The sequence below is a fragment of the Oratosquilla oratoria genome, chromosome 38 (genome assembly GCF_046742065.1).
Source record: "Oratosquilla oratoria isolate Oo_2021 chromosome 38, ASM4674206v1, whole genome shotgun sequence".
Taxonomy (NCBI): Eukaryota; Metazoa; Arthropoda; class Malacostraca; order Stomatopoda; family Squillidae; genus Oratosquilla; species Oratosquilla oratoria.
This window is the reverse complement of record NC_134814.1, coordinates 24,831,198-24,849,680: the sequence shown is the minus strand read 5'-3', so window position 1 is coordinate 24,849,680 and position 18,483 is coordinate 24,831,198. Positions and strand designations below refer to the sequence as shown.

At 42.2% G+C, this 18,483-nt stretch overlaps 1 protein-coding gene across 3 annotated transcripts in view; it reads left to right on the top strand.

Moving 5' to 3' along the window:
* Positions 1 to 13,231, top strand: part of LOC143020018 (uncharacterized) — a 168,728-nt gene extending 155,497 nt beyond the window's left edge. For 2 of the 3 annotated variants that reach the window (XM_076176126.1, XM_076176124.1), the window contains 7 exons: positions 1,398 to 1,610; positions 1,844 to 1,999; positions 3,147 to 3,395; positions 3,710 to 3,871; positions 3,999 to 4,148; positions 9,943 to 10,042; positions 12,581 to 13,231. In XM_076176126.1, coding sequence (XP_076032241.1) covers positions 1,398 to 1,610; positions 1,844 to 1,999; positions 3,147 to 3,395; positions 3,710 to 3,871; positions 3,999 to 4,148; positions 9,943 to 10,042; positions 12,581 to 12,668 — 1,118 coding nt within the window. In that variant the 3' untranslated portion in view covers positions 12,669 to 13,231. The remainder of the gene's footprint in view (positions 1 to 1,397; positions 1,611 to 1,843; positions 2,000 to 3,146; positions 3,396 to 3,709; positions 3,872 to 3,998; positions 4,149 to 9,942; positions 10,043 to 12,580) is intronic. The other variant, XM_076176125.1, reaches the window with a different exon arrangement.
* The last annotated feature ends 5,252 nt before the right edge of the window (positions 13,232 to 18,483 follow it).

The window sequence follows — 18,483 nt, the reverse complement described above, 5'->3', positions numbered from 1 at the left end:
AGCATTGCAGTTTTGCTGTATACTACACTCTGTAAATTCATTTAAATATCCCCCTGCTCATTGAGATGGCTAGACATCTTTTGTTGGAACTCTTAGATTTAAAACCATTATTTGTTGACTGGGAGGACTGGAACCACCATCCATCAAATATCTTACTTCCTGACATTGGCACCTTAGCCCACTCAGTCATCATGCTTCCCATGTATACACATATACAAAGGTACAAAGGAAGAGCATACATACATATACCAACAGCTTTTTTCCCCCTTACAAGGGAGGTAGCCAAAAAACAAAGACATAAGATCCACTTCCACCCATTCCATCCTTACATACTCCACTCCCATTCACCCCCCCTCCCTCCCTCTTATCATGGCTCCTGGATGACGGGTCATCCCTGCATCTCGCCCACTGCCCTGGGTCAGAAGCAGTGTAGCAAGATGCAGCACTTCAACAGCAAGACCACTTCATACTGATAGGAAACCTTTTGGTCCGTAACTAGGTCAGATGCTAAGAGTAGATAAGAAGGAAATAAATAGTCAAACCAAACAGTTGGCATACATTACAGCATGTTTCTAAGGTGTTTGTCTAAACAAGTCTTAAAACTCTGAAACATTCTACGTTGCACTGCCTCTGCAGGAAGTTTATTTCATTTACTGCCTACACCGTTTGTGAAGGTGTTTCTGCCCACTTCCAAATTAAATATTTCCTGACAGCTTGAGACCATTATTTCTCTTCTGATTCATATTCAGTGCAAGAATTTCATCACTTTTGATGTCTATCTATATACCAAGGGCCCTTTCCCCCTTATAAGGTGGGTAGTTAAGTCATAAGGCAAATACCCACTCCCATCCTTTCCACTCCCATCCACCACCCTTCCCTTCCTCTCATCTGAGCTCCTCCTGGATGAAGGGTCATCCCTGTCTCCCACCCACTACCCTGGATCAAAAGCAATGCAGTAAGGCCACTTAACTTAATTGACGACCCCCTCTCCATCCCCTCATGCAGAAAATAGAGAAGACAGGTAGAAATCCTTTTGGACTGCATCAAAATATCATGCACACATAACCACTCCCTATTCCCCCCCCCCCCCCTTGCATCATGGTATCATCTATACACAGGCTTTCTCCATTCACCCCTATCCTGTCTTCTCCCCTCCTTGCTCTACAGACATTTTCCTCCCGCTCAAAAAACCCTTTTACTCCATCCGTCCATCTCATCCTCAATTGTCCCCTCAAGTTCACTCCATGTTGCCAATACACCTTTAAAATCTCGAAGACCAGTAACAAGTCACCCCTGGGTCTATGCATTTTTTAGTGAAAATAAATTCAGATGATGTAGATGGTTTTTGTATGATTTATTTCTGTAAGTATGATCATGTTTTAAATTCCTTTGAGCAGATGAAGATGAATTATCTGGCTCAAGCAAAAGGAGGAGCTCTCGCTCTTCTATAGACTCATCAACAGTACTAGATAAAAAATACTCTCAAAGAAGAAGCCTGCGTCAGAGTATTGCACCATTAGAGCAGTCAGTTACTAATGCTCTACCAGAGGATGTAGGAGAGACAACTGAAAGTACCCTAACTGAGGACGCTGGGGAAATGCAGACTGAAGGTAGAAATCTATATTTTAGTTATAAATTAAATTCAGCTGTAGTATATGATTTTATGTGCTGAGGCACATTTCAAGTTGTTTGGGTAATGTAGCAGTGTTGTAGGTTGGAAATAAGAAATATGACTCATAGATTATATAGCCATTCATATGTGGCTCAAGAGGTCCATTAATTTAAATGAAGAATTCAAAGGTCAAAAATAGGTAATCAATATGTGATTTCTCTCGTTGCATAGAGGCCAGTGAAAGCTCCACAGATTTTAAACTCCAACTTGTTGAGTTTGAGAAGAAGAAAGGTGAATTCATGACAGAAGTTTTGTCCCGTGGTCGGGGAAGGAAACTAAGGCTAAGAAGCTCACAGCGTCTTAGCATTCATTCATCTGAAAAAACTGGTAGGTTAACCACATTGTTTTAGTTTTAAAGCATAGTTTTATTACCTGTTATAGATCATTATAACTCAGGTAGAGAGAAAAGGTAAAAGATGCAGATGGGCAGATTTTAACCACTTCCATACGGTGACACCTATGTAGGCGTCATGAGGAGCAAGTGGGTATGTGATGATGCCGACGTCGGCGTCTTGATTATATTTATTGTAGTCGTACTCTCTAAACTGGCTTCATCATATTTTCTATGGTTATCAAAATTCACTGGTGAAAGAGAATGAACGATTGAGCACTGACTTTATTTTTCATAATATGATTATTATGATGCAACATCGTACGTCAGGCAGCTAATGCTGCCAGACGTGCAATGTGCCCCAGAGTGAAGAGGTTAATGAAAGTGAAGACAGGGTAAGACGGGTAGAGTATTTTGGAGAGTTGCTGCATATGAAGAAGAATGGGAGGGGTGGATTGTGGCAGTGGGAAGGGCTGAGAAAATTACTGAGATGGGAAAGGTAAATGGAAGAGATATAGGAAAAGATAGGGTAAAAGAAGCTTTGAAAATTATGAGAATTGGTAAGGGTTGGATGGGTGTCATGCATTGTCTAAAAAGGGGAGGACTGATTATAGCACAATCTCTAGTGAGAATGCCAGAGGACAGAATGAGTGCCTGTATAGATTTGGTTTACACAGGAAAATGGAAAAAATGTAAATGTAGTAATTTTTTTAATTTCTTGTTTGAAAAAAAATATCAGATGATAGAACACAATTCGGAACCATACATGAATTTGAAGCTCGGTTTGATAATTGATGAGAGACAGGACCCCATGTGCATTGCATCTGTTCTGTATACTATAGTTGGTAAATTCAATTAGGTAAATATCCCTTCAGCTCATTGAGATGGCTAGGCATTGATGTCTTTTGTTGGAACTCTCAGATTTAAGACTATCATTTGTTGACTTTGGGAGGGCTGAAGCCATCCATTTAATGTCTTACTTTCTGACATTAATACTTCAGCCCACTTGGTCACCACTCTTCCCTTGTACACACATATGCTGTAAGGATAATTGTTTTTTGGATACCTCCCTTGTATGTGTATATATGTATAATTTTGGTATGTGTATATATGTATAATTTTGTTTTATATTCCTGCGAGCAGATGAAGATGAATTACCTGGCCAAAGCAAAAGGAGGAGCTCTCGCTCTTCTATAGACCCATCAACAGTACTGAATGTAAAGTACTCACAAAGAAGAAGCCTAAGAAGGAGTATGGCACTTGAACAGCAGTCAGTCACTGATGCTCTGACAGAGGATGCAGGGGAGACAACTGAAGGCATCCTGACAGAGGATGCAGGGGAGACAAGTGAAACTACTCTGACAGAGGATGTTGGGGAAACGGAGACTGAAGGTAGAAAGTTATATTTCAGTTATAACTTAAATTCAGCTGTAATACTTGATTTGGGAGTGGGGGCATGCCTTGTCTGGATACCTCCTTTATAAAGGGGAAGAACCCCTTGGAATATAAATAGTTAGTAGACAGTGTTTGATTTTATGTGCTGAGGCATTTAAGTGGTTTGACCAGTGTAACAATGTTACAACCTGGAAATAAAAAAATATGATTATATAGCCATCCTTATGTGGCTCTAGAGGCCCACTATTTTGAATAAGGAATTGGAAGATCAAAAATAGGGAATCAATTTGTGATTTTTCTCCTGTACATAGATGCTAGTAAAAGCCCAGAAGAAATTAAACTCAAGCTCCTCAAGGTAGCACTTGGGAAGAAAAAAGATGACCTCATGACTAAAATTTTATCCCGTGGTCGAGGAAGGAAACTAAGACCAAGAATTCCAGAACGAATTAGGATTCATTCTTCTGAAAAAAATGGTAGGTCAACCACCACATTTTTGGTGTAAAGCATAGTTTTATTACATATAAATCAAATATGAATATATTTTACAAGAAAATGCAAAATGGAGTTGTTCGCAGTACTTGAGAATTACGATTTTTTCAGATGAAGCTCCCGAAATGGAGAGTGACGAGTCAGAAACAAAGGTTTCTAGGAAACTCTATGAATATCCGATAATCAAGGGAAGTAAAGACTTCCATGCTGATTTTCCCTTTGAGTTTTCTGATCCTGAAAGTGTTCTTAAAGAAGGAAAAGGTAAATTTTATGGCCCACATTATATTCCTCAATTACCCCGTCTGGGGTATTGGCTGCATGTTATTGTGGCAAAGTGGCATGCAGTTGATACTTTAGGGTCTATATGGGGCGCCCCTACGGACCAGAGCCACACATCATTTTGGCTGTGATAGAGGAAAACTCTGTTAATAGACAAATGATGACACTTTTATACTACGACTGTCCCTCCGTTATGCTGTCCCCCAACCCCTTCTTACTGTCCTGTACAATTTCTCTGAATATTCATTTCCTTTTTCGCCTACGTGGTGGGGGAAAAGAATACTGCCACCATGTATTTCCACTTGGATCGTAAGAGGCGAGAAGAAAGGGACGGGGATTGGGACTAGGCATCCTTCTCCTTGTAGCCCCACAGGGGACATTCCTAAAAGAAAAAGCAAAGGCATAAGAGGGTCTGGGAGTTTTCCAACCAGTACCCTAAGGTTTGGGTCTTTTAATGTGCGTGGATGTGGTAGAGATGAGTGTAAAAGGGAAGAGATAGGCAGTATGTTTGTGAGAAGAAAGATGCATATGTTGGCTTTGAGTGAAACTAAGCTGAAAGGGAAGGGTGAGTGTAAGTTTGGGAATGTAAGTGGGAGGTTATCAGGAGTGAAGAGAGGGCGAGGGAGGGAAGGGGTGGCTATACGAGTAAGTGAAGACATAGGTAAATGTGTAGTGGAGTGGAAAGAGGTTTCCTCAAGGATAATGTGGATGAAGGTGAAACTGGGAAAGGAGATGTGGGTCTTTGTAAGTGCATATGGGCCTGACAGTGAGAAGAGCGTAGAAGAAAGGGAGGCTTTTTGGATAGATTTAAATGAGTGCATAGAGGATTTAGGGAGAAATATCAATGTAATAGTACTGGGAGACCTTAATGCTAGGGTAGGAAATGATCCAATTGATGGAGTGGTTGGGAAATGTGGAGTTCCAGGAAAGAATCGTAGTGGAGAGTTGATGGTGGAAATGTGTCTAGAAAGAGAGTTGATGATAGCAAATACAGTGTTTTGGAAGTCAAGCATAAGTACACATGGGAAAGGGTGGTGGATGGAAAGGTGGTAGATAGAGCATTAATGGACTATGTAGTGGTAAATAGGATTATGATAGGAAGAGTTAAGGATGTACATGTGCTAAGGGGAGATGGTGGGGGAGTATCAGATATTTTTTTGGCGGAAGGTAAATTGAGAGCGGAGGATAGATGGAGAAAGAGGAAAAGGACAAAAGATAGGGAGGTGCTTAGAATGAACTCTTTAAATGAAAAGGAGAAGGAGTACAAGAAGAAGCTGAAGGAGGAGTGGGAGGGAGTGAAGGATAGAGTAGAGGTAGGTGTGGAGGAGGAATGGGGATGGTTCAAGGAGGGAGTCACAAAGTGTGCAAAGATGGTGTGTGGAACAAGAAGGACAGGAGGAAATAGAAGAAAGGGTAGTGAATGGTGGGATGAGGAAACAAAGAAGGTTGTAGAAGAGAAGAAGCGAGCTTTCACAGATTGGTTACAAAATAGGACGAGGGAGTCATATGAGAGGTACAAAGAAAAGAAAAGAGAAGTAAAGCAATAGGTAAAGGAGGCAAAGAGGAGAGCAGATGTGAAATGGGGTAAGAGTATGACAGAAAATCTTGAAAGTAATAAAAAGATGTTTTGGAAAGAAATTAAGAGAGGAAGAGGAGGCGAATCAAGTAGAGAAGAAAAGGTAAAAGGTGCAGATGGAGAGATGATAATAGAAGAGAAGGCAGTAAGGGGAAGATGGGCAGAGTATTTTAGGGAGTTGCTAAATGTGAAGGAGGATAGGGAAGGAAAGATAGCTGCAGTGGGAAATGCTAAGAAAATGAGAGTGATGAGTGAGGAAAATGGAGGAGAAATAAGGAAGGATGAAGTGAAGGCAGTTGTTAAGATGATGAAAGCAGGTAAGGCACCTGGTCTGGATAGATGTCATGCAGAATTTCTAAAAAAAAAAAAGGAGGTACAGTGATGGTGGACTGGCTGGTGAGGTTATTTAATGTTTGCTGGAGAGAGGGTAGAGTGCCGGAGGACTGGAAGAGTGCCTGTATAGTTGCACTTTACAAGGGAAAAGGGGACAACTGTGAATGTAGTAGTTTCAGAGGGATTAGCTTGTTAAGTGTAGTTGGGAAGGCTTATGGGAGGATCTTGATTGAGAGGAACAGAAGGAGTAATCGGTGAGGAACAGTGTGGATTTAGGATGGGTAGAGGTTGCATAGATCAGATTTTTGTGGTAAGACAGATATGTGAGAAAGCTATAGGAAAGGGGAAGGATGTGTTTTGGGGCTTTATGGACCTGGAAAAGGCTTACAACAGGGTAAACAGAAAGGCACCGTGGGAGGTTTTGCGGATATACGGGATAGGAGGAAAGCTTCTCGGAGCTGTCAAGAGTTTTATGAGAGTAGTAGAGCTTGTGTCAGGATTAAAGATGGAGAGAGTGAGTGGTTCTCGGTAAAGGTGGGACTTCGTGAAGGATGCGTTATGTCGCCCTGGCTGTTCAACTTATACATGGATGGGGTAGTGCAAGAGGTAAATGCAAGGGTGATGGGTCAGGGATTGGAGATGGTTAAAGAAAATGGAGAAAAGTGGGAGGTGACCCAGCTGTTGCTTGCAAACGACACTGCGCTTGTGGCAGGATCGGAGGAGGGACTGAGGAAGTTGGTGACAGAGTTTGGGAGAGTGTGTGATAGAAGAAAGCTAAAGATAAATGTGGGTAAAAGTAAGGTGATGAGATGTACAAGGGGTGAAAGTGGCAGTAGTCTGGAAGTGAGCATTATGGGAGAGTGACTGGAGGAAGTGGATAATTTTAGATACTTGGGTGCAAATGTGGCAGGAAAAGGTGGAGGTAGAATGTAGATTGAGAGAAGCGAGTAAATGCCTTGGTGGATTAAAAAGTGTAATGAGGAATAGACATTTGGGAATGGATGCTAAGAGGAGACTATATGAAGGAGTGATTGTGCTAACAGCACTGTATTGGGCAGAAACATGGAACATAAGAGAGATAGAGAGAAGGAGTTTGAATGTGTTTGAGATGAGGTGTCTGAGAAGTATGATGGGGGTTACTAGGCTGGATAGAGTGAGAAATGAGGAGGTGAGGAAGAAAACGGGTGGAAAGGGAGTTGGGAGATAGGGTTGATGAAAGAGTGAGTGAAGAAAGACTAGTAAAAGAGGTATGGAAGGCAGATGTGGATTGAGTGAACATGAAGGGACGTCCTAGGATGAGGTGGATGGATGGGGTGAAGGGGGCATTGGGGAAGAGGGGAATGTCTGTTGAGGAAGGATGGGAGAGGACAGAAGACAGGGGTGAATGGAGAATGGTTGTATATGGATGATGCTGTGATGCATGAGGTGGAATGGGCAGGGGGATGGGGGTGAGGTAGTATGTGTGAGCAAATTTTGAAGCAGCCTGAAGGGATTTCTCCCCATCTTCTCCTTTATGCATGGGGGGACGGAGAGGGGGGGGGGGTCGCCGATTTAATGAAGCGGCCTTGCTGTGGTTGTGCTGTGTCTTGCGACACTGCTTCTGACCTAGGGCAGTGGACAAGGTGCAGGGATGACCCGTCATCCAGGAGGTGCTAAGTTGAGAGGGAGGGTGGAGGGGTGTGGAGTGTATTCAGAGATGGAATGGGTGGGAATGATTTTATGCCTTTTCCTTTTTGGCTACCTCCCTTGTAAGGGGGAAAAAGCCTTGGTATATGTATGTATATGTAAGTTTATTTCATGAGAAGTACATATATACATCTTTGTCTATGCACCAATAAGCTTCCTCTTTATAAGGGAGGTAGCCAGCCACGATATGAGTATGCATCCACCCCCACCCATCCCAGTCCCATCCATCACCCACCTCCACTAACACTTATATCATGTCTTCATTCTTCCCTGTTCAACAAACATTCCCCTTTTACTCAGAACCTTCATTCTTCCCTGTTCAACAAACATTCCCCTTTTACTCAGAACCCATTCACCCCATCCATCTATCATATTATTGGTCTTTCCCTCAAGTTAACTTCATCCACCTCTTCCACACTCTTTTTGCTAGTTTTCCTCATTTTTTCAACTCCATCCACCTCTTCCACACTCTTTTTGCTAGTTTTCCTCATTTTTTCCACATGCCCAAACCACATCAGTATTTTTTCATCTACCTTATGTACCAGTTCACTTTCTTCCCTTGCTCTCCTCACCTCCACATTTCTCACTCTATCCATTCTTGTAACACACACCATAATTGTCAAACACTTCATCTGACAGAAATTTTGTCCTGTGGTCAGAGAAGGAAACTAAGGCTAAGAAGCTCACAGCATCTTAGTATTCATCTATCAGTACCTAAGAATGAATTATCTGAGGTATTGATAGATGGAGTAAACATGGTAATTATGGGTGACTTTAATGCAAAGGAAATAAATTGGAAAGAAATGACAATAAAAGGTGGAGAGGAACTCTGGGGCAACATTCTACTGGATTTGACCATTGATTATACATTGACTCAATGGGTCAAGGAAAATACCAGATATAGAAACAATGAAGAATCATTGAGACTAGACTTGATATTCATTTCTGAGCCTGAAATTGTGGACAAAATGAATTACAGGACACCAATTGGGAAGAGTGACCACATACTAATAGAGTTTGAACTTAAAGAACAAATTGATGTGAGAAGAAATGAGAAACATAAGGAATATTAATGTACAACAAAACGGACTTTGTAACTTTTTTTTTTTTTCTCTCTTCCTTTTTTCTTCTTCAAACTCTAACTGGGAAAAATTTTCAAATGAAGAAACAAAGATGGAAGAGAAATGGAACATACTTAAAGAAAAATACAAGGAGTGAACAGATAGATATGTACCTAAGAAGAAAAAAAAAGGGTTTACATAAAGTGTTGGTATAACAAAAAGCGTAGTGATGCTAAAGATAGCCGTATTATTTTCTTCTTGTGACAGTGGCTCAAACCCTGCCATAGGCGAGGTGGTCCAAGGGCATGGTACATTCAATGCCATACTACAAAGTCCTCTGTAAAGGGCAGGGCCCTTACTTGTGTGTGTGTGGGGGGGGGGGGCATATGCCCTGGGGTGGCACATATAGGGGGCCGGGAATTCTAATCTGGAAATGCCACCCACAAGGCTGACAAAATAATTATAATGAAAAAAAAGGGTCAAAGGAGCCCTGAATATTTTACCACAATATACAATTTTGGAGTTAGACTCAACAGAATATGAAATATTTTACCCTTATCCTTTCTGCAATAGGGACATTAATTAACATTTTTATAATCTGTTTAATTATTTCACAAGCCAATAGCTAAAACAGGCTGTAAGGGATGGTAGAGATAGGAAGTGGTGATGGGGGAGGAGGAGGGGGGTATCACTGAGAACTTTGCCCCAGGGTGGCACTTAGGCATGTAAGGGCTTAGGTAAAGGGGCACCATCCCAGCCTCTTGATGGGGGAGTTCACAATGTAAAACCAACATCATCATCATCATCATCATCATCATTATCCCTTGTGTCATTTTCCTGGCAACCCTCATTGCCACAATTCCTCCTTGACCTCCTTCACATTCTAATATTGAGAAGTAAATATATTAAGTAGTTTGTGTTGTATAGGAAGAGCCAAGATAAGAGGGAGGGAGGGGTGTGGATGTGAGTGGAGTATATGGGGCTGGAATGGATGGGAGTGGATTTTATGTCTTTTGGCTACCTCCCTTGTAAGGGGGAAAAGGCCTTTGGTACATGTGTGTATATATTGCTAATGATGTGGTATTTGTTATTCCAATTCACCACCCTTTTTCTTTTTCAGCAATTAGCGATATTTTTGAGAAACTCAATACTGAAGCAGGAGCACTCACTGAGGCAAAAGAATTTGTGTTTTCTCCACCAGAGGCTGCAAGAAAATCCAGGTAATTTGAAGGAAATCTTGAATTTGTTTTGAGTTTGAAGTAAGTTTGAATTGCTGCTGTGGTCTGCCCATATTTCCCCTCCCCCACTCTATCTTTCTCTTTTGATATCTTGTTTACTTGTTTTTCTCAATCTGTCTCTCAATCTTTTTTTTTTTTCTTCTCTCTCTTTCTATCTTTCCTCGTCACTTTTTTCTCTCTTTCTCTTTCTCTTTTCTCTCACTTCTTTTTTCTCTATTTTTCTCTCTTTTCTTATTTTCTCTCATATTTTCTCTCCTTTTTTTCATTTTTTGATTTTCTGGAACTTCCCCCTCCCCTCTTTCTTCTTCTTCTACTATATCTTTCCAATTTTTCTTACTTCCATCTTCCACTTTTCTCTCTCTCCATCCCTCCCCATTCTCTCTCCTTTTTTCTCTCTTGCTTTCCTTAACTTTTTTTTCTTCTGTATCTTTACATGGGAAAAGGGGACAAGTGTGAATGTAGTAGTTTCAGAGGGATTAACTTGTTAAGTGTAGTTGGGAAGGCTTATGGGAGGATCTTGATTGAGAGGATTAGGAGAGGAACAGAGGGAGTAATTGGTGAGGAACAGTGTGGATTTAGGATGGGTAGAGGTTGTGTAGATCAGATTTTTGTGATAAGACAGATATGTGAGAAAGGTATAGGAAAGGGGAAGAATGTTTTTTTTTGCTTTTATGGATCTGGAAAAGGGTTACGACAGGGTAGACAGAAATGCACTGTGAGAGGTTTTGCGGATATACGGGATAGGAGGAAAGCTTCTAGAAGCTGTCAAGAGTTTTTATGAGAGTAGTAGAGCTTGTGTCAGGATTACAAATGGAGAGTGTGGTTCAAGGTAAAGGTGGGATTTCGTCAGGGGTGCGTTATGTCGCCCTGGCTGTTCAACTTGTACATGGATGGGGTAGTGCAAGAGGTAAATGCAAGGGTGATGGGTCAGGGATTGGAGATGGTTAAAGAAAATGGAGAAAAGTGGGAGGTGAGCCAGCTGTTGTTTGCTGATTACACTGCACTTGTGGCAGGATCGGAGGAGGGACTGAGGAAGTTGGTGACAGAGTTTGGGAGAGTATGTGATAGAAGAAAGCTAAAGATAAATGTGGGTAAAAGTAAGGTGATGAGATGTACAAGGGGTGAAAGTGGCAGCAGACTGGAAGTGAGCATTAAGGGAGAGTGACTGGAGGAAGTGGATAGTTTTAGATAGTTGGGTGCAAATGTGGCAGGAAAAAGTGGAGTGGAGGTGGAGGTAGAATGTAGATTGAGAGAAGCGAGTAAATGCCTTGGTGGATTAAAAAGTGTAATGAGGAATAGACATTTGGGAATGGATGCTAAGAGGAGACTGTACAAAGGAGTGATTGTGCCAACAGCACTATATGGGGCAGAAACATGGAACATATGAGAGGAAGAGAGAAGGAGTTTGAATGTGTTTGAGATGAGGTGTCTGAGAAGTATGATGGGGGCTACTAGGCTAGATAGAGTGAGAACAGGGGTGTAAAGGGAGCTGGGAGATAGGGTTGATGAAAGAGTATTAGGATGGTTTGGACACATGGAAAGAATGAGTGAAGAAAGACTAGTGAAAGAGGTATGGAAGGCAGATGTGGAGGGTGTGAACATGAAGGGACGCCCTAGGATGAGATGGATGGATGGGGTGAAGGGGGCTTTGGGGAAGAGGGGAATGTCTGTTGAGGAAGGACGGGAGAGGACAGAAGACAGGGGTGAATGGAGAATGGATGATGTTGTGATGCATGAGGTGGAATGGGCAGGGGGATGGGGGGGTGAGGTAGCATGTGTGAGCAAAATTTGACACAGCCCAAAGGGATTTCTCCCCGTCTTCTCCTTTTATGCATGGGGGAACGGAGAGGGGGGGGTCACTGATTTAATGAAGCGGCCTTGCTGTGGATGTGCTGTGTCTTGCGACACTGCTTCTGACCCAGGGCAGTGGACAAGGTGCAGGGATGACCCGTCATCCAGGAAGTGCTCAGATAAGAGGGAGGGTGGAGGGGTGTGGAGTGTATTCAGGGATGGAATGGGTGGGAATGATTTTATGCCTTATCCTTTTTGGCCACCTCCCTTGTAAGGGGGGGAAAAGCCTTGGTATATGTATGTATGTATCTTTTCAATTTTTCTCTCTTCCATCTCCCCCTTTCTCTCTCCCTCCCTCCCCACTGTCTCTCTTTCACTACCTCCCTCCCCCCACTTTTTTTTCCATCCCTCTCTCTCTGTCTCCCTCTTTCTCTCCTCTCCCTCTCTCTCCCTCCCCCTCTCTATCTCTCTCTATCTCTCTCTCTCTTTCTCTATGTATATATATATATATATATATATATATATCTCCTTTCTCTCTCCCCTCTCTTCTCATTTTATGTATCTGTATTTACCTAGTTGTATTTTACGGGACGAGAGCTATGCTCATAGTGACCCGTTTTCGTATCTCTCCGCATCCAGTTTATTCTAACATATATGCAAGTCATTTTGAATTTTACTTATTTTCTAGTTTTGAAATTTTATGGTACTCACAATATTCCTTTTTTACAGTAGATTAAGAAAAAAAAGCCCAAGGCCTAGTGAAGACAAGTCAGAGGTCCTCGTAGTTAAATCATTACGCAAGAGAAGAGGGCGTTAATGTCAAGGTTTTGCTTGTACATAATGTAAACATAAGATGAACTTGACATACCTGCCATTTGGCATTTCATTTGATAGAGAAACAATTTGCTAAGGTGCCAGTGAAGTTTGCACATGGGGTGCCTTCTTCAGAAAGTTGTATATTTTATCTGAACTACCTATGAGGGTATATGTAATATATCAGTTTAATTAGGATTGGGGAAGAAGAGTATTAGTGGACTGACAAAAAAAATATTACAGTGTTTGTATTTTATTGTCTGTGCTGCCATTTTGCCACTTGTTTTTGAGCTTCCAGATAAGTCATGTTACTAGAAATTTGAGAGAAAAAATTCTTCAAATTATATATATAAATACATGAATTTAAGAGAAGCAAGTTCCACAGTAGTATACCATCTATTGTGAACTCTTGTGATAAATGTACAAGTCAGAAATTTTACTTTTTGTACTCCTGATTTATTTCACAAATGGAAAATAATGAATTTGCTCCCTCTAGGTAGCCTTTTTGTAATATTCCTATTAAGTTTTATTTTGTGTAACTTTAATAAAGGTTGAGCCAGTGGTGTCTTTCATTGTTTTTTGCAAACCTTGGTGGTATTTTTCAAACAAAGAGGAACATGATGGCCCTTTGCTTAAACATGGCAAAGGAAACGTTGACTAGGAGTGAAGCGTTTATTCTTGACGTTCCATCTACCAACTTTTTCAAAGGAATGAGCATACTGGATCATGCAGAGTTTATATATACACTTGGTAGCTCATGGAGGTATGTGAGTGTGGTGCGCTGTGCTCTGATTGCCTCACTGAGATGCCTGAGACAGCCAATTGTGAAGTGCTATGCCTGCTGAGGTTTTTGCCTAGGTGAAGCTGCCAGCCTGACTATTGATGTTGGGACAGGTAGTCCATGTTTTGTTTGTCGTGTTTAAGCAACTTGTTCACATGGATATTAATTTCCATGATGGTCCTTTCTTTGTCTTCTCTCTTCTGCCTCATACCTAGAGCACAAAACCTATGTAAGAAGGTCAGCCAAATCACATTGTACTATCTCTATACCAAGGGTTTCCCCCTTATAAGGGGTATTGTTGATAAAGAGGAATGGTATGTATTTTATGTTCTACTGTCCAGATGGTGAAAAGTGTGGCTGTGGATTTGGTTGGGGCTATTTTGAATTTGTAGTGTTTCTGTGGTTCTGTATGCAATATGACATGTGCATGTAAATGCACAGCTAGACTACATACATATACCAAGGCTTTTTCCCCCTTACAAGGGAGGTAGCCAAAAAGGAAAAGGCATAAAATTATTCCCACCCATTTCATCCCTGAATACACTCCACACCCCTCCACCCTCCCTCTCATCTTAGCACCTCCTGGATGATAGGTCATCCCTGCACCTTGTCCACTGCCCTGGGTCAGAAGCAGTGTCGCAAGACACAGCACATCCACAGCAAGACCGCTTCATTAAATCGGCGACCCCCCCTCTCCGTCCCCCCATGCATAAAGGAGAAGACTGGGAGAAATCCCTTCGGGCTGCGTCAAAATTTGCTCACACATACTACCTCACCCCCCATCCCCCCACCCATTCCACCTCATGCATCACAACATCATCCATATACAACCATTCTCCATTCACCCCTGTCTTCTGTCCTCTCCCGTCCTTCCTCAACAGACACTCCCCTCTTCCCCAAAGCCCCCTTCACCCCATCCATCCACCTCATCCTAGGACGTCCCTTCATGTTCACTCCCTCCACATCTGCCTTCCATACCTCTTTTACCTGATTGAAACACATCACAACACCCTGCAGACTATACAGAACAAAATCCTAAAGATAATTACTGTCTGCATAGATATAGTACCTACAGACCATCTTTTGAAAGTAATAAAAAGATGTTTTGGAAGGAAATTAAGAGAGGAAGAGCGAGATGAATCAAGTAGAGAAGAAAAGGTAAAAGGTGCTGATGGAGAGGTGATATTGGAAGAGATGGCAGTAAGAGGAAGATGGGCAGAGTATTTTAGGGAGTTAAATGTGAAGAAGGATAGGGAGGGAAAGGTAATTGCAGCGGGAAGCGCTAAGAAAATAACCATGATGAATGAAGAAAATGGAGGAGAAATGAGAAAAGATGAGGTGAAGGCAGTTATTAAAGTGATGAGAGCAGGTAACGCACCTGGGTTAGATGGGTGTCATGTGGAGTGTCTAAAAAAAAGAGAGGTACAGTGATTGTGGACTGGCTGATGAGGTTATTTAATATTTGTCTAAAAGAGGGTAGAGTGCTGGAGGAATGCACATATAGTTCCAGTTTACAAGGGAAAAGGGTGACAATTGTGAGTAGTAGTTTCAGAGGGATCAGCTTATTAAGTGTAGTTGGGGAGGGTTTTGATTTAGAGGATTAGGAGAGGAACAGAGGGATTAATTGGTGAGGAACAGTGTGGGTTTAGGAAAGGTAGGGGTTGCATGGATCAGATTTTTGTGAGAAAGCTTTAGGAAAAAGTAAAGATTTTTTTGGGGGGTTTTATGGATTTGGAAAAGGTTTATGACAGGGTAGACAGGAAGGCATTGTGAGGTATTGCAGATATATGGGATAGGAGGAAGATGTTCAGAACAGTCAAGATTTTTTACAAGAGTAGTAAAGCCTATTTTAGGATTAGAAATGGAGTGTGAGTGGTTTGAGGTAAAGGTGGGACTTCAGAAATATGTCATGTCACCATGAATGTTCAATTTATATATGGATGGGGTGGTGCGAGAGGTAAATGCTAGGGTAATGGGCCGGGGATTGGAGATGGTTAAAGAAAATGGAGAAAAATTGGAGATAAGCCAGTTATTGTCTGCAAATGACACTGTGCTTGTAACAGGATCAGAGAAGGGACTAAGGAAGTTAGTGACAGAGTTTGGGAAGGTGTGCAAAAGAAGGAAGTTGAAGATAAATGTGGGTAAATACAGCCTCAACATAAAGACACAAACAGAAATCCATCCCATTCCAGTACTAACCACACACATAAATGATAATCCAACTCTAAGCCTGCTAAACCTCCCAATGTTCTCACCAGACCTAAATGGAATTAATATAGGTTCAATTGTAACCAGCACCCAGTTTAAATAAATCCTACACAAACCACCAAGGTAACACAACTCAAAATAACATTACAACAAACTAAATTACACAGTAGAACTCACATTTATCAAAGTAAAGCTCCCCTCTCAATATCACACATATTAGTACATACATACATATACCAAGGCTTTTTCCCCCTTACAAGGGAGGTAGCCAAAAAGGGAAAGGCATAAAATCATTTCCACCCATTCCATCCCTGAATACACTCCACACCCCTCCACCTCCCTCTTATCTGAGCACCTCCTGGATGACGGGTCATCCCTGCACCTTGTCCACTGCCCTAGGTCAGAAGCAGTGTCGCAAGGCACAGCACATCCACAGCAAGGCCGCTTCATTAAATCGGCGACCCCCCCCCCTCTCCATTCCCCCATTGCATAAAAGGAGGGGACGGGGAGAAATCCCTTTGGGCTGCGTCAAATTTTGCTCACACATACTACCTCACCCCCCATCCCCCCGCCCATTCCACCTCATGCAATCACAGCATCATCCATATACAACCATTCTCCATTCACTCCTGTCTTCTGTCCTCTCCCGTCCTTCCTCAACAGACATTCCCCTCTTCTCCAAAGCCCCCTTCACCCCATCCATCCACCTCATCCAAGGACATCCCCTCATGTTCACTCCCTCCACGTCTCCCTTGCATACCTCTTTTACTAGTCTTTCTTAACTCATTCTTTCCATGTGTCCAAACCATCCTAATATTCTTTAATCAACCCTATCTCCCAGCTCCTTTTCCACCCCTGTTCTCCTCCTCACCTCCTCATTTCTCACTCTATCTAGCCTAGTAAGCCCCATCATACTTCTCAGACACCTCATCTCAAACACATTCAAACTCCTTCTCTCTTCTTCTCTTATGTTCTATGTTTCTGCCCCATACAGTGCTGTTGGCACAATCACTCCTTCATACAGTCTCCTCTTAGCATCCATTCCCAAATGTCTATTCCTCATTACACTCTTTAATCCACCAAGGCATTTACTCGCTTCTCTCAATCTACATTCTACCTCCACCTCCACTCCACCTTTTCCTGCCACATTTGCACCCAAGTATCTAAAACTATCCACTTCCTCCAGTCGCTCTCCCTTAATGCTCACATCCAGTCTACTGCCACTTTCACCCCTTGTACATCTCATCACCTTACTTTTACCCACATTTATCTTTAGCTTTCTTCTATCACATACTCTCCCAAACTCTGTCACCAACTTCCTCAATCCCTCCTCCGATCCTGCCACAAGTGCAGTGTCGTCTGCAAACAACAGCTGGCTCACCTCCCACTTTTCTCCATTTTCTTTAAACATCTCCAATCCCTTGCATTTACCTCTCGCACTACCCCATCCATGTATAAGTTGAACAGCCAGGGCGACGTAACGCATCCTTGACGAAGTCCTATCTTTACCTCGAACCACTCACTCTCTCCATTTCTAATCCTGACACAAGCTCTACTACTCTCATAAAAACTCTTGACAGCTCCCAGAAGCTTTCCTATCCCGTATATCTGCATGACCTCCCACAGTACCTTTCTGTCTACCCTATCATAAGCCTTTTCCAGATCCATAAAAGCTCAAAAAACATCCTTCCCCTTTCCTATAGCTTTCTCACATATCTGTCTTACCACAAAGATCTGATCTACACAACCTCTACCCATCCTAAATCCACACTGTTCCTCACCAATTACTCCCTCTGTTCCTCTCCTAATCCTCTCAATCAAGATCCTCCCATAAGCCTTCCCAACTACACTTAACAAGCTAATCCCTCTGAAACTACTACATTCACACTTGTCCCCTTTTCCCATGTAAAGAGGAACTATACAGGCACTCCTCCAGTCCTCCGGCACTCTACCCTCTCTCCAGCAAACATTAAATAACCTCACCAGCCAGTCCACCATCACTGTACCTCCCTTTTTCAGACATTCTGCATGGCATCCATCCAGACCAGGTGCCTTACCTGCTTTCATCATCTTAACAACTGCCTTCACCTTATCCTTCCTTATTTCTCTTCCATTTTCCTCACTCATCACTCTCATTTTCTTAGCATTTCCCACTGCAGCTAACTTTCCCTCCCTATCCTCCTTCACATTTAGCAACTCCCTAAAATATTCTGCCCATCTTCCCCTTACTGCCTTCTGTTCCATTATCATCTCTCCATCTGCACCTTTTACCTTTTCTTCTCTACTTGATTCGCCTCCTCTTCCTCTCTTAATTTCTTTCCAAAACATCATTTTATTACTTTCAAGATTTTCTGTCATACTCTTACCCCATTTCATATCTGCTCTCCTCTTTGCCTCCTTTACCTTTTGCTTTACTTCTCTTTTCTTTTCTTTGTACCTCTCATATGACTCCCTCGTCCTATTTTGTAACCAATCTGTGAAAGCTCGCTTCTTCTCTTCTACAACCTTCTTTGTTTCCTCATCCCACCATTCACTACCCTTTCTTCTATTTCCCCCTGTCCTTCTTGTTCCACACACCATCCTTGCACACTTTGTGACTCCCTCCTTGAACCATCCCCATTCCTCCTCCACACCCAGCTCCACTCTATCCTTTACTTCCTCCCACTCCTCCTTCAGCTTCTTTTCATACTTTTTCTCCTTTTCCTTTTCATTCAAAGAGTTCTCTCTAAGAACCTCCCTATCTTTTGTCCCTTTCCTCTTTCTCCATCTATCCTCCACTCTCAACTTAATAGTAGATTGTCAAATTTACACAACATTACAATAATTATGC